The sequence below is a fragment of the Colias eurytheme genome, chromosome 9, assembly GCF_061535395.1.
Source record: "Colias eurytheme isolate Ceu_HAF_F1 chromosome 9, ilColEury1 Martin Lab GWU primary, whole genome shotgun sequence".
Classification (NCBI taxonomy): domain Eukaryota; kingdom Metazoa; phylum Arthropoda; class Insecta; order Lepidoptera; family Pieridae; genus Colias; species Colias eurytheme.
In genome coordinates, this window is record NC_142988.1 from 6247666 (window position 1) to 6263214 (window position 15549).

Sequence of the window (15549 nt, forward strand, 5' to 3'; positions counted from 1 at the left end):
CGCGTTTTCTTATTATTTTTAATGGATCTGTAGGTGGTAAAGAATGCCGTACAAAAATATATGACCAAAATTTACTGAGTCTACCTGTACTTTCGAATTCTCATCTGCACTCAGTTGGACAGCTTACAACTTACAAGTGACGGCATAGTGCTGAATCTTATTATTTTATGCTCTTATATAGTTCTAGATAGGTCTTCTAGTGGTTCAAATGACCCATATTTTTTCAACATGGGCCAGTAGTCTAATAGCGCACCGTGCAGCATCGAAAGCTTTATTCGCCCTTCGAGATACGGGGGGAATTCCCAACACGACTTGCTGCTGATTTCGTACGAGTAAAAAAGTTTTTAGGTACTTATGACGAGGCTCGAAATTGCGATTTCTCCATACTATAAAGTTATAAACAAACCACTCAACTGATGAGGCAGTCGGTAACCATTTATGTGCGTTTATGTGTTTTCCTACTCAAATAAAATGTACCTAAATATTTCAGTCTCTATCCCCACAGGAGCAACCGGAGGACAAGGTTTCAATAAATATAAAATTAATAACTTCCAAAAAGCTTTCATCCGATATTTCAGTCTACTTCAAAAGATTGTTTGTTTGAAACAATGGTACCTATACCTACTTTAGGATATAACCTTATGAGTCTCCGAAATGTGAACTTTAGCTCTTAAAAGTATATTTTTCATCGTTCCTGAGAGAATAGATAAAAGTTATAAATTTATAAAGAATAGAAAAAATTCGATCACGAGGCGGGACTCGAACCCGAATAGATAAAAGTTACCGAGTTTATCTACGAAGGTAGGTAGTCATCTGAATATAGAATTTTAAGTGAATGAATATATGAATATAAATTTATAATAACGCAAACATAAAAATTTGAAGAAAATTATGAGGTTTCCTAAAAATTAGAAGATCAACTAAACGCCTTTTCTCTGAATCAAAGGAGATTTTTGAGTCGGCAGTTCACACCAACGCCCCTCTCAAAAAGCGTCATTCAAAGATAAAAATTCCCCGTATTGTGCGTGTATCTCAAATGTCATAATCGCAAATATTTTCCAAAATGCGACATTTTATTTTTGGAGCAATGAGTAAAAGGAATATGAGGATGTTGATAATAAAACTCAAAACTATCAAATATTTAATTTATTAGCTCATATTAAAAGGCCACAAAATGTTTTATATAGTTAGTCTCAGTTGAAAATATACAATCAGTACAATTAACTTTATCACATACATATTAAAATAATAAAAAACGGATTCTTACTGAAATGCAAAGAAAATACAGCATATAAAAGCTATTAAAAACTAAAATAACTTAAAATATACAATAAAACTAAAACATTTTGTATGTATTTATATCAAAATTAATAAATAATAAAACACTCTCATTATACTTATTAGTAATGGCACTAGTCATATTAGTTTGTATTTTTTTTTTATTTAAGGCACCAGTAATTTTGGAAGCCAGGTTAAATTTCATTATCCATTATATGTACGAGTATATTGTAAGTCTAAGACCAAATTAATAAATAAAGGCAGTTTTTGTGCTCAATCAAACATTACAATATAATATCAAAATGTTAAAAATACGTACATAAAAGGGTACATTCTTACTGTATAAAGATCATCTCGGTTAAATCAAAATAAGAGACCAAACAACATGATTTGTATAATTCTCTGAAACTTATTGTATCATAGTCACCTACACACAGTCACATTCTACATACATGATACACACACACATAAGTACAAAAGCGTACTAGATATAAAATATAATATGAGATTAAAACAGACCTTATAGATACGAATTGGAGAATCGTTAAATAAAAATAGCTGTTTATTGCTACCGTGTACAAGTTCGACAAATATATCAAAGGCACATAATAAGGCTTATTTAGCATCTATATACTTGTATCTAAACATTTACAAATACACGATTTTTCAAATACTGACTTTACATTTATATGTAATTTATAATGACTATCTGAACTACGTTTTTTAATTTCATTTATTGCTTCTACTAAAGTATAATCGTCGAAAGTATTATTTTCCGGCGTACGTGGGATTTTTGAAGGTCGACGTCGCTTGTTTGTAGATCGGATTTTCACCCTGCAAATAAAATAGTTTGATTATTACTTGCATAAAATCTCACTACATTATAAAGATAAGTAAAATTAAGGTATATACGGTTCTATGAATTAAATTATTTTATGAACAAAATTATTACAAAATAGACATAATTTTGTAAAACAGTAGTGACCGAAACTTTGTTAGCATTGATATATGGTCAACTTTCACGCAAAATCAGCTGAATATAATAAATACAAATTTTTGTATGGGTAAAAAATTAACAAAATTGAAGTAGTTAATGAGTTAATCATAATTATATATTAAGAAATGAGCGCAATAACCTTGACGCATTGCACTCATTTACAGTAATATTAGCAAATACAAAGAATTATGATCTCACATATTGATGAGTAAGTGCCTTGTGTCATTTTATAAAGTAAATACATTTTTATTGAAGTAATGAAAAAACAACTGCATGAAGAACAAATCGTTTTTTTCTTTTAAAAACTTGTCTGATTCACTATTTCAATTTGGCATCAAAAAACTATTATTCTATTATTTTTTTAAGTATCATATATCACTTTCACAATTAAAATGATGCTTATGTCACTCCTCAAATATATCTGAAGCTTAAATACATTTATTAGGTATCCTTATTTCCTTACTAATATTGTAAATGCGCAAGTGTGTTTGTTTATTTGTTTCTCTTTCTTTCACGTCACTTCGGAGCGATGTTAAGGTTTGTTTTTTGTATCAGTAGACTCCTTACCGTCTACTGACACTTTTTAAGCCGTCTGTGTGTCAGTTGTAATACAAAAGATTTTGATTTTTTTTTTTTAAGAGATAGAGTGGTTCTTGAGAATGGTTTAAATACACAATTTGTTAAGTTTAGTACAATGCGGGCGAAGCCGCGCACGGAATGCTATTGTGCTATAAAAATGCTAGATTTGATCCAGCTAGTAGTACAATATACTCACAGTGTCCCACTTGGCCATCATGCGCTCCTTCTCGAAGCGCGCGAACTCGCGGCGGTCGTGTATGGTGGTCACCATCTTCCACAGCATCAGCAGCGCCAGCCCCACTAGCACTATCGCAGCGATCACGCCGAGCACTATGCCCAGGATGAATACCTGACAAACGTTAATCGAGTTAGGGCCGATTTTTCAATGCTTGGATAAAACTTATCCGTCCAATAAAGTATTACACGATAATATTAAAATGTCAAGTAAACTGTCAAATACGGGCAATTACGCCGTTAGTACACCGACGCATTCGCGTGCGGCAGCGAAACAACGAAAAATCTGTCAGTAGTATGGCAGGTTTTCGCATATGATATGTCTCACTCTAGCACATAGATAGATGAAATAGTTGCGTCCTTGTCAGTATTGTTTCGCAAGGAACTGCGAAATGGCCATTACACAGACGCATTGCGAAAAAGTTGCGAAAACATTGCTGTTTACTAAGGTTCCGCAGATATTTCGCTACGCAGTAGTTTCGCAGAGATTCGGTGCCGCACGCGAATGCGTCGGTGTACTAACGGCGTTAGAATACGTTTTTGAAATGGTAGTTTTATACATTATTCGACGAATAAGTTTTATCCAAGCATTGAAAAATCGGCCCTTAAATGACTGGCTTTATAGCACGTTCTTTAGCTTATCTGTCAGCTAAAATGACAATAAATGTATGTACAAACATAAATGTTCAAAGAGCCTTCTATATACTAAAATAAACACATAGGAACATTTCATATCGCATTTTTTACCTTTAAAGTTTAAGAACCAATAAAAATAATATTTATGGGTTAAAAAGAACACTTAATAACATGGCAATGCAACGACATTTAAATTAATAATTTTACAAAAAACGGACAATCGTATTACATTTTCAAACTATGTATCACAATAGAAAAAGAAACAGTATACACATACCTTCCTCGGACATTCATGTTCCTTCTGCGCTCGGATGTGAACAGTCTTGGTGTCGTTATATGAGTACACATACACGTACAGACAGTCTTCGTCATCGTAGAAACTGCACAAATGCTCGTTCAATGTTTCGTTGGCTGAAAAAATTATACATGTTTAAACTTTATATGAAATCACTTGACACAGCAGCGTGGAGATAGAAACACATAAAAATTTAACCTCTGTATTTATTATCATTTAATATTCATACAAATGATTACACCCGATTTTTGTTAATCGTTTGATTAAACTTCACACACGGCTTTTTATACACAATTACGCGAGTGTGCGTGTTACATCTCTACATCATCACTGAATAACACGCCATTTCATAGCTTATTTGTACAAAATTTTATATACTGCCAGTACAGCTGGTGTTAGAAAACAAGAAAGAAAAACCTTCTATCTGTTATCAATTTTATAGCCTGCCAGTATAGCTTATACTAGTAAAAAAACTAAAAATAAATGCTACTTTTTTATAAAATTTTATAACCAGCATATCCGACTCTAGCAAAAAAAAAAACAAACCACCAGCGCTCACCTTCAATCTTGCCCTCGACGACCTGCGGGTAGAGCGCGCAGTCGCCGCAGTCGGGGCCGGGCTCGTCGGGCCGGTACAGCGGCCCGCGCCGGTGCACCTCGCACAGCACGCAGTGCTTGAAGTCCTCGCACCGCCCGGGACACGTCTGGAACGATTTAGCGTTTAGTCAATATGTTTTGGTATAGAGTGGATAAAACTTGTGGCATCGCTTGCTTTTATGCGATCCAATGCTCATGACTCATGAGCGTTATATATAGCGCCAATAGAGGCGTCTGAATTTGGGAGATGAATTTAGGCGCTTTTCTTGAATACATGGATGCTATAATAACCCGTGGTAAATTGTAATTTTTCTGTATTTTGAAATTTCAAAGGCATTCTTAACAAAGTCTAAATGAATTATTGTTTGAGTTTAACTCATTGAATAATTTTGAACGGTTTTACAATTTTTAAATAAATCTTTTCATTTCTACATATTGTAAAGTTACGTGTAATACATGCGCAAACACAAGTATTAATAAAAAATATAATTGGTACATTTTATACCACTATTACTGTTACCTCTATATTTTAATTATAATTTAAATTAATTAATTATTTAAAAAATAAAAATGATGTAAACTTACGGGGCAGTTGTCACAGAACTTTCCGGTATAGTGTCGGTCGTCATCGACGTTGCACACGCACTGGCCGCACACGCATTTACCGTTGCCGCTGCAGATTTTTCCGTTTTCTGCAATAAAAAATATAGTAGTTACACATCTCTTATTTTTATTTCTTTGGGTAAACAGTATTTTTGAGTACAGTTCACATTTATTTTTATCATAGAGATTTTGATTGTTTTTTATGATAATGCCTTCTTCTACTATTTTGAAAGCGAATAACAATTAATCAAAGCTGACAATAAATGTACTACAGTTGTTTTATTGTTTTACTACTAAGTATACTTATAATAATACGAATTTTTTACGTGATAACGTTTTTAAAATCGTTTTAGTCGGGTGACATGTTCAGAAACTTGAGTCACACCAAAACCTCACGAGCGCGATCGCAGGTATAACGAGAGAGAGACGGACCGATCTCCCGTCTCATCTCGAGCGCTGCCACCAATAAGACGTTATCACGTAAACATCTCGATCGTAAACCTAATTTACAAACAACCAATTTTTTTTTAAACTTTTGCATTATAAAAATATCCAACTAACCGGGCGATATACACGCGCTCTGGTCCTTGAGGCACTGGCACGCGGGCCCCGTGTACTCGGGCCGGCAGCTGCACTTGCCGCACACGCACTCGCCGTGCGTCGGCCCCGAGCAGATCTGCCCGTGGTTCATGTCGCACGTGAAGTTGTCGCACTCGCAGAACGGGCCAGATATCACCTGTGACGAATGGAATTTTATCGGATGTTTCTTACTTTTGTGTTCTTAAGAACCTTTTTTAACATATCTTACTTAAACTTTTTCTACCTACTTCTTTACCAGCCAAATGTTATATAGTTGTATATCTAGTAGTCAAGTAATAGTTCTTATGCTTTTACTATGTGTATATGATTATACCAATTCCAGTCAGCATGACCGGGATTAGTACATAGCACTATTACTGATTCAATTATTATTTTTTTACTGCACAACAGCAGCTGTATTGTATTAGACACTAGTCTAAAGCTTGTATCACTGCGACCGGCAAGATCTATTTTTACCGACGCTACCGATTGATGGTGCAGTAGGTACTCTTTTTAACGCTGGAGGTGTAACGTCTTCTCTCTACACATCACAGCAGTCACCTTGAGCGGGTCGTCCATCTTGTTGCACTCGCACACGCCGCAGATGCAGGTGCCGCGGTTGGAGCACAGCGGGCCGGCGGTCGCGTTGGTGGGCCGGCAGCCGCGCTCCTGCTCCAGCGACACGCCGCTGTGCGCGGAGCACTCGCAGCTCTTGCCGAAGCGGCCCGGGTGGCACACGCACACGCCGCACGCCGAGATGCCTTGCCCGCTGCACACTAGCGGGTTGTCGTTGTACGCCTGCGATCAAAAAAACAATATGTCACACGCAGTCAATCAACATGCTAATAGACGCGTTCTTAGACATACTATACCTAGCAAATTAAGTTAGATTTATATTATAGCCTATTATAGTATAAGGTTAGATCGTAATTTTCAATAATTATACCATAGTTATCTTGGTTAATGGAAAATAGCTAGGAACAGATGATATAATTGTAGAATTCTTGAAATCATCATGCGTGAACAAATTTGAAAACAACCAATATAGAAATTTTACTGCCATGGGATTGATTTCATTTCAATTAAATCTCTATTAAATTGAAGGCTTTATGCCTTACATGATGTCCAGGATGTTCACAAGGGCAATCGCACAGCATCTCCAGTTCAACCGTAAGACTCTCGGACACACCAACTGGATATATTGTGAACATTTGCTTCCACTTGTTGCGGTCTTTGGGACACTCCTTCAATGTGATCTCAGCTGTGAACTCAACGACATCTCCCACCTGATAAGAATAAATAAGTTGGAAATAAAGTTTAGTTTTGCTACACAATAGCAGAAAAAAAAAATATAAGTATTTGAAGTATAAAAAATTTATAAGCAAAATACTGTTTTATTCTTACCTTCAATCCATCACATTTGTTCGTTTGTACAAGATTATCTTTACTTCCAAGGCACGATGAATGGTACAAAATTTGGACGGCGTCACTTGAGGTATCTTTCATTTCAACAGTTGATGTGATTTTCTGCAAAGGACATTGACATTGTATTTTTATTTCAAAGAAAATGAAAAAAAATATGATTTTATTGATCTGTTTCTTTATTACGATAATTATTTACGTAAACTCACATTATATTGTTCCCGGACCAAGTCCACAACATTGTCAGAGTCATCACTGAGGATGCCACTGCTAGAGCCCTCAATGTGCTTGCTCAGTTGTTCGTACACGCTGATCTGTTCCGCGGTCACTGCGAATATCACGTTGATTGCGTGCTCTTTCACCTGTAGAGATGATTTAAATATTTAATTTCATTGCAAGTAGAATTCCATGAAGACCATGTTTGAAAATATGGGTCAAAATAAACTTCGAAAGTGAAACTGGATCTTTTTTTCTAATTTAAATGATTTATGGTATTAAATTATGAATTTAGCAGTGAAAAACCATTAAACATTTCTGATGTTGTTTTTGGTACCTTAAAATTGAAAAAAAAAACCATACACTGTAAGAAAAACATATAGACTGCAGATTTTAAAAGGTAATTTCAACATTTAAATTTATGTAATGACTCAATAATAGTATGCAAAAATTATGCGAAATGTTAATGACGAATTATTTATACTGTTTTCCCTGTATTGTTTATGGCTTATACTCAATTAAGATGAATTTATGCTTACGAGTAGGTTAAGGTTATATGAGTAACATTACCTTCAGATTAATTTGAGAAATGCTTGGGTAGTCTTGTAGTGTAGAATGAGTATATGAATTATCCTCCATGTGACATTCACCATCGTTTGGCTGCACAATACCGCCCAACTGCAATAAAAAATTATAATTTCTATTAATGTTCATAACACTTAATTTAAATGGAGTTACTTTAAGCACGCGACAAAATGCTATTAATTTATATGACCCGATAAAAATTTTTAACACATAAGTAAGACAATCACACATGTAATTAAGCTACATATTAGTTAATTTTTTTGGAAATGGATGGAACAACTCTTGGTTATAATGCCAAATGTATAATAAACAATCTTCTATAGAGCACTAGATTTTTCCTAATCCAAAAACACATATCTAAGTACATTCTATTATTTAACATTTAACCAGAAATACCATTGAAGCAGTGATATTCATGTAAAACAGTACTTATCTGTAATATTATTTTATGTTTACAAAACGTACAAAATAATTGGTTGTCTGTAAAGTCGGTTTACTGACAATAGTTGAACGTGACAACGTCCGATTGTGCTTCTTTGTCGCTCGCTCCGCGGTCTCGCTTGCACTTTAGACTTTAGACTTACATGGAACGCCTCAGAGCGAGGTAACGCCGCATGAGTCATGTTTTTTCGTGCGTGCAGCCGGCTCCATCGAATTATAAGACGTTGTCACGTCAAAAACTTATTCAAAAGGTAATAACCACCAGCTCACCTTCCCATCGCCAGCATAATGGAATCCCGCATCAGTAGAGAACACGAGCAGTTTCCTCGCATGTTCCCTCCAGCCGATCTCCTGCTTGCACACCACGGCTTGCATGATCGCGTCAAAACCGCCTTCAGGCGCGTCCAGGTTACCTGATACGTCCGCGCGGGCTACCGCTTTCTGAAAGTGATTTATTTATTTTATTATTTTGAGATTATTTTCTGAAAAATATAATAAATAAAACTTTATTGGCGGATTTGATACGCCATTTTTTGTAAATAAAATAATAATTAAACCTGACGTTTCGAACACTTTGAACACAATATAGCAAGCATGATCACAGGTTTTCTTTTTTTTTTATTCAAGACACTGACGTTTTTCCAGTATTTATGGTAGAATCTTTAAAAAAGTAGATTTTAAGTTTACTTACATCGAAAAAGTCTGTATCATTGCTGAGTGACATTTGATTCTTGTAACCGTATGGTGCAGCACAACCATCGCATGGTGAGATGAGACTGAAAATTAAGCATTTTTAAATATCACTATACTATTTAAAACAAATTTATTTAAAACTGTATGATGTTGTTATTGCTAAAATGAAGCAAATTTATAAATAGTGATCAAATTATTTATTCTTCATTAATTCATTATTTAGTGATAAACAACATATTCTAAAGACCTTGAAACCTTGCAATTCTTAAAATGACGCATTACATAAGATAAACTTACTTTTTAGGTACAGTAGACACATAAGGCATGACTAGTTTATCAACAAAGGATCCGAAACCGATTCTGAAGTTTGATGTAATATTTCTCATAGTACTTGACAGCAAACTTCCAAGAGTACTAAGTTTTTCTTTGTCGTTCTTCATAGATCTACTCAAGTCCATAAGGTAATAGAGATCCACTGGGTAGTCTTGAGCTTGCGCGTATGAGAACGTCATTTTTTGTGCTTGATCTAAAAGAAAATTTAAAAGATATTTAAGGATTTATTAGTACAGAGGAAAATTTTAAAAATTTACCTAGTAAACAGGAAAAAATCTAAGAAAATTATGCCAGAATTAAAATTTGATTAATGAATAAAAAACATTTATAATTAGGCTAGCTATCTTTTGGTCTATATTTAGTTAGTAGCCTTATATGAAGTAAAGACAAATATAAACAGCTATTTATAAATGAAAATACCAATGATAACTTTATTTTAACTCGTTAACATATAATTACAATCAAATGACCTCAACAATGCAAACGCCTTATCGTGAGTCACAATATTTTCACACTTACTCATCCTGAGCTGTAGCTTGACTCGTTGAGGTTTGATTTGTACGAGGTTTTCGCCACCAGCCGCAGCCATGTATCCACCTCCTCCTTTCACACTGCTACTGCTGCTGCTACTGCTACTGCTACTACTGCTACTCATTGACTCTTCGTAGTATGTCGACTCCATACCCATACCCATTCGTCCTCGCGCTGTGAAAAAATCTTTGTATAAAGTTCGGGTATTTTTAGTAGACAAAAGTGACAAAGATTCAGATTTGTGCTTGTTACTAAATTATGTAAAAAATTATGTAGATAAGTAACAATATAGTTTCTAAATTTCGAAAGACAAATATTCATACAAAGTTCGAATTTACAGCTTGCTTGATTTATTTGCTAGGTTGTAAACACTTACCTCTAGTCAACTCTCTGTTATACATAGTATCGATAGATTGCTGATTGTCTGGGTTGAATATGTATGCTTCGTCGCAACCAGCGGTTCCGCCTTCCATTGCGGGGTTGAAGCATCTCGGACCGTTAAACTCGGGGGCGAAGCACCAAGCACATGTCGCCGTTCGCGCGCAATCACTGCACGTTGTCTTACTGGAGCATGGATTCTGAGCCAAGAGCTGTTCTGCTCTTTGACTGTAACATACAGCCAAAAGGCAGACCCACACGCAAATTCGAAGCATATTCGATCGTGCGTTCATTTTCATTTAGATTCGTTTCTTAATCAATATCTGTGAACAAATATTTTATGGAATGTTATTTAAGTACTGAATGGTAGATCATATGATATGTTGTATTATATTATGATTCTATGATACGCCGATTTCGCCACTGATTTCCACAAGTTGCGTTGCAATCAGAATAACGCTGATCTTAAAGTTATATTTTTTACAAGTTCCTTTGGTCTCGTTGCTCCTATTTTTATTTAATTCCCAGGTTTTAGCCACCTGGACTGGACCACTGGACCACCACTGTCATGAATTATTTGTTATCGTTTACTATATGAGTATTTCAACTAATCCGTATGTTTGATGTTTAATAACAAGAGGACTAGTGTTATCAGGACAATTTAAATTTTCTGTTTGCATTATGTTGTGGGTTGCTATTACTGATAAGCGTATCATTTTCGTGATACAATTCTTCGTCGCATTGAGCTGTAAGGTATAAAAAAGCGAGTTTGTCGAGTTTATGGGACATTCACGGTAGTTATCCGTACCTGTAGGCGTTTACGGGCGCGGGCGAGTAAGGGCGCCCCCGCGTTACTAACGAGGTCGCGGAATGCCGTAACAACTGGGCCATAATACAGAAAAACAGATTACTTGGGCTTCGGGTTAACTCCCAAGTCATTTGTAGATGATAACGGCATAATATGTTTCAAAGGATATGACTAGTACAGTTTTACAATAATTTATTTTTTTTTTGTTTAATAATAAAAATTGTAACTCAAATCATAGTAATATTTTGTCATAAAATATATATACAAAAATAAGTTTTGAACTTATTTGGAAATTGGGATAGTGTATTTAAAATGAGTTTCATTTGCTTATAGATAGCCTAATAAGATTGTCGAGGAACGTCTTTGAAAAATTTTCTGCGTCGAAAAACTCGTGATACCTACACAATTTACTATTTAAAAAAACAAGAATTTCTTTCGCGATAAATAGTATTGAATAATGTTGAAAAAATAATTGCATCATGAATGCAAAGATACGTCGCTCTTGACTGTACCTTGTCCTCGCTATAAGGTTGTATTAAAAAATATGATTATATGTTATTAAAAAAAAACCATAAACATTGTACGAATTATAACAAGTATCTAGGTATATATTTTTTATTCTATACCTACTAATTAGTATCATGTAAATGTAAGAAGTTACAAATTACAACAAATTTCCTTCAAAATATTTTTAATTTTATTACTTACCTACATATAGCACATTATGTACAAAATAAGAGTTTATTGCAGAGTTTGTATGCAGAGTCAATGATTTCGCAAGCTCACTATTCGACCAGTGACCCAGTTTACACTACAAGGTATAAAGTAATAATTCGCGTTCTTATCACTGCACTTGACTCACTCTCACATTACTAAGAAGGCATCAACTTTTATAAATAAAATATTTAATAATTTAAAATTTATAAAATAATAACAATCACAAAAACAAATGTACAACACAAAATTAAAATTTGCTTAAGTACAATAATTATTAATATCACAATTAATTCAAATTATTACGGCGTCAATGAAAATAATACATATTATTTTTTTATTATTTTTCGATTACAAATTCGGTCTGCTAGAGAGCGCGCGACCAGACCGCGCCGGATACACGCGTGACTAATTGTACAGAAAATAACTTCGTCAGCGGGTGATACAGCGGTGCCGTCACCATGCCTTCTCGGAACCAACGTGCCAAAACCAAGTCAACACAATAAAACAAGGGTATGACAGCATTAATACGCCCCGAAGACGTAACATGAAGCAGCTAAGGTGAATGAAGTAAATCTTTATTTTTCAAGTTTACCACGACATCAATTCATCAAGGTAAAATCGAGAAAACTGGTCATAACGATTACATCACAACTAAGCGATGTTAATACCTTTTTTGTGTGATAACTATGTGTTAAAAATAAACGAAACATTCACAACATTGAAAATCAATGGAAATCATCAAAAGTTCGTCATAGGGTTCTACAAATATGTACATATTGAACTTTTCTAGAAAGGTGAATAAAAGCTTTTGCATAAAGCATACGGTGAACATGTTCCCGTATTTTACTTATGGTGTGTTAAAATTTAAAAATAAAATGTACCTAATTAAATATTTATACATAGTTACGCGATTTTATTTTCAAAGGAAAGGATTTTATTTTTATATTCATATCCCTACAGCCTTACACCCTACACACATTGTTTACATGTTTAAAAATATATATTGGCGTTATAAAAAAAACCGCCGAGTTGTCATTTGTATTATTATCGTATAATTTCTCGTTCTAATACCGTTTGTTTACATTGTATAGACAATACAGTTAGGTCAAGTTACCTTGTGAACGCAAGGTAGGACATTTTTTGTTAAAGTTAAACTGCTATATCCCAGCTCTATTTTGCCGATCTTCAAGCGGGTTTCCATATACAACGTCGATAACGGTAGAGGGTGCATGGAGGGTCGATGACCGCTCCCGGCTGGCAGGCGCGGCCGCGGCGCCACCAAACATAAATCCCTATAAGTACTATCGTACTGCAAGTGTAATTATAATTCATACCGTGTTTTTTATAGACAACAAACTAGCTCATTCTTTAAACTAATTTTCTATCCAATAATACAAAGGGGTTTTGTTGAATTTAACCACGTAAACGTTACAAAAACGGTAGCTATATTACCTATAAACATATTTTTATGTATTGTTATTTAAGTGTATTGATACAAACAGCACAATTTTAACAGACGGTTGTGACACAAAATAAGAAAAAAAATGAAAAGGGATTCTTTAAGTTTGTTTAGTTACGATAGGTAGGTACGCAATGGAAACGGAATTCGAATTAGTGCTTAAAAATGGTACATCCTAACTACTGATATTATATCCTACTAGTGGTCCGCCCCGGCTTCGCCAGTGGTACATATTTCGCAATAAAAGGTAGCCTATGTCCTTTCTCGAGTATCAAAATATCTCCATACCAAATTTCATGCAAATTGGTTCAGTAGTTTAGGCGTGATTGAGTAACAGACAGACAGACAGAGTTACTTTCGCATTTATAATATTAGTATGGATTAATGTTATATGATATTATATCCTTCCTATGAATATTATAAATGCGAAAGTTTGTATGTATGTATTGATGTTTGTTAGGTACTTTTTCATGCAAATACTACTGAACCAATTACAATTAAAATTTGGCACACACATAGAAGGTAACTTGGATTAACACATGGATAGGTTTTATCCCGGAAATCCCACAGGAACAGGAATTATGCGGGTTTTTCTATGAAAACACGACTGAAGCCACGGGCGGAAATACCTAAACAACATGACGACATCGAGCCGGACTCACGAAATAAGGGTCCCATACAAAAACGAAAGAGCAACTGCCAACTAAATAAAAGTGACCCATCCAATTTATGACCGTGCCAACCGTTGCTTAACCTCGATATTTTATTATAGCGCCAACAAAAATACATCATCTCTGGAAATGTCTACTGTAAATGGTTCCTGAGATACAGCCTGGTAGTCAGACCAACGGCTACTACGTCTTCATAGTAATAAAGACCACTGTTTATCATTTGTACGAAACTAAAAAAAAGCCTAGTGTAGGTATTTTTATAACATAATTACGAAATTATTATTGCAAAATAATAAAAAAAAGGTTGCCAGTCTTTCTAGTGATAAGACTCCGACTCCGACATAGTACTCCTGGATAGAGGCACTAAAAACTATTAAACTACAATCCCAAGGGCCCTTACAGTTTTTTTTTAATCTTAAAAAAAAACTGTAAGGGCCCTTGGGATGTAACTAAAACTTAATTTAATTGCTTATTTCTTTGCTTCAAGCTGATTACATGTCTCATTTCAGTAATATTTCTGTGCGGCATAAAGAATCATCGTAATAAAAAAAACAGCAAATATAAATAAAGGAATCTGTCTATATGCCTGTCCATTACATCCAACAACGTCATAAAATTACAACACATTAATAAGAAATGTAAAATAGGGTCAGATTTCAGAAATATGAAGGAGGAAAACGTGGTCACTGATCATCTTAAAAGAGTGTGTATATTCATTAACAATTAATATTAGAGAATGGAATTCAACAAATTCTATGAAAAACGATAAACTAACTTTACATAATATTATGGGTATATTTTATAAAAAGTATGTTATATTCTGTTATATTACTATGATAATATGTACCTATTATAGTTTTTGCATGGCTTCAATCTTTTTTGACCTTTAAAACATCTTACACAGAAATATACGCAGATAACGTGTATTAAACTAAACAAATAAACCAACAAGAACAGTTTGAGTTTAGGAATATCCAAAGAGCACAATAAATATACCAGAATATTTTAAATGCTCAAGTACATAATGTAATTTTCTTGTTCCCATGCAGTACATTAGTAAGATCTAACGATTAAAAAACCATATATAATAGAAGTGTGTGGGTTCGCTTACAAGTTACAATGGTTCGAAATGACTAATGAATGGTGTCTGTAAATGGTAAAACAAATAACATAATCACTCACCAATTACTTTAACACTTAAACCAACATGTTCATCATCAAAAACTATTTGCACATATAGATCATGAAGGAATATTTTTGAATAAAGATTGAAAATTTAATTACAATTTAAAAGTTACTATTGCTTGCCTTTTGCTCATTTTATGCTAATTTTGATGCGATTACGTCAAAAATCAAAATCATAAATAAATACAGACCAAAAAAATTGAAAGCAACCAGTACAGATTATAAAAAGAATAAAGCGTCTTATTCACGGTCAATCCCCGACGTACGTCGGCTCAAGGCCGCGGTGCTGGATGTATCCTACTGACCAAAGAC

The 15549-nt window shown here is 34.4% G+C and overlaps 1 protein-coding gene across 2 annotated transcripts; it reads right to left on the reverse strand.

Moving 5' to 3' along the window:
* Positions 1 to 1131: 1131 nt before the first annotated feature.
* Positions 1132 to 15391, reverse strand: mys (position-specific antigen beta subunit myospheroid). 2 transcript variants are annotated; one of them, XM_090105140.1, is made up of 17 exons: positions 15235 to 15391; positions 10396 to 10720; positions 10008 to 10193; positions 9453 to 9681; positions 9154 to 9238; positions 8733 to 8903; positions 8007 to 8114; positions 7430 to 7582; positions 7203 to 7325; positions 6917 to 7084; positions 6360 to 6596; positions 5781 to 5955; positions 5202 to 5308; positions 4579 to 4723; positions 4002 to 4135; positions 3051 to 3203; positions 1132 to 2112 (listed from the first exon to the last, which is right to left on the reverse strand). In XM_090105140.1, exons 2-17 carry the CDS (start codon positions 10694 to 10696, stop codon positions 2047 to 2049), a joined length of 2541 nt encoding a protein of 846 aa, XP_089961266.1. In that variant the 5' UTR covers positions 10697 to 10720; positions 15235 to 15391; the 3' UTR covers positions 1132 to 2046. The 2 variants fall into 2 exon arrangements, with proteins under 2 accessions (XP_089961266.1, XP_089961268.1); XM_090105142.1 differs by lacking the exon at positions 15235 to 15391 and adding an exon at positions 11914 to 12321.
* Between the last annotated feature and the right edge of the window lie 158 nt (positions 15392 to 15549).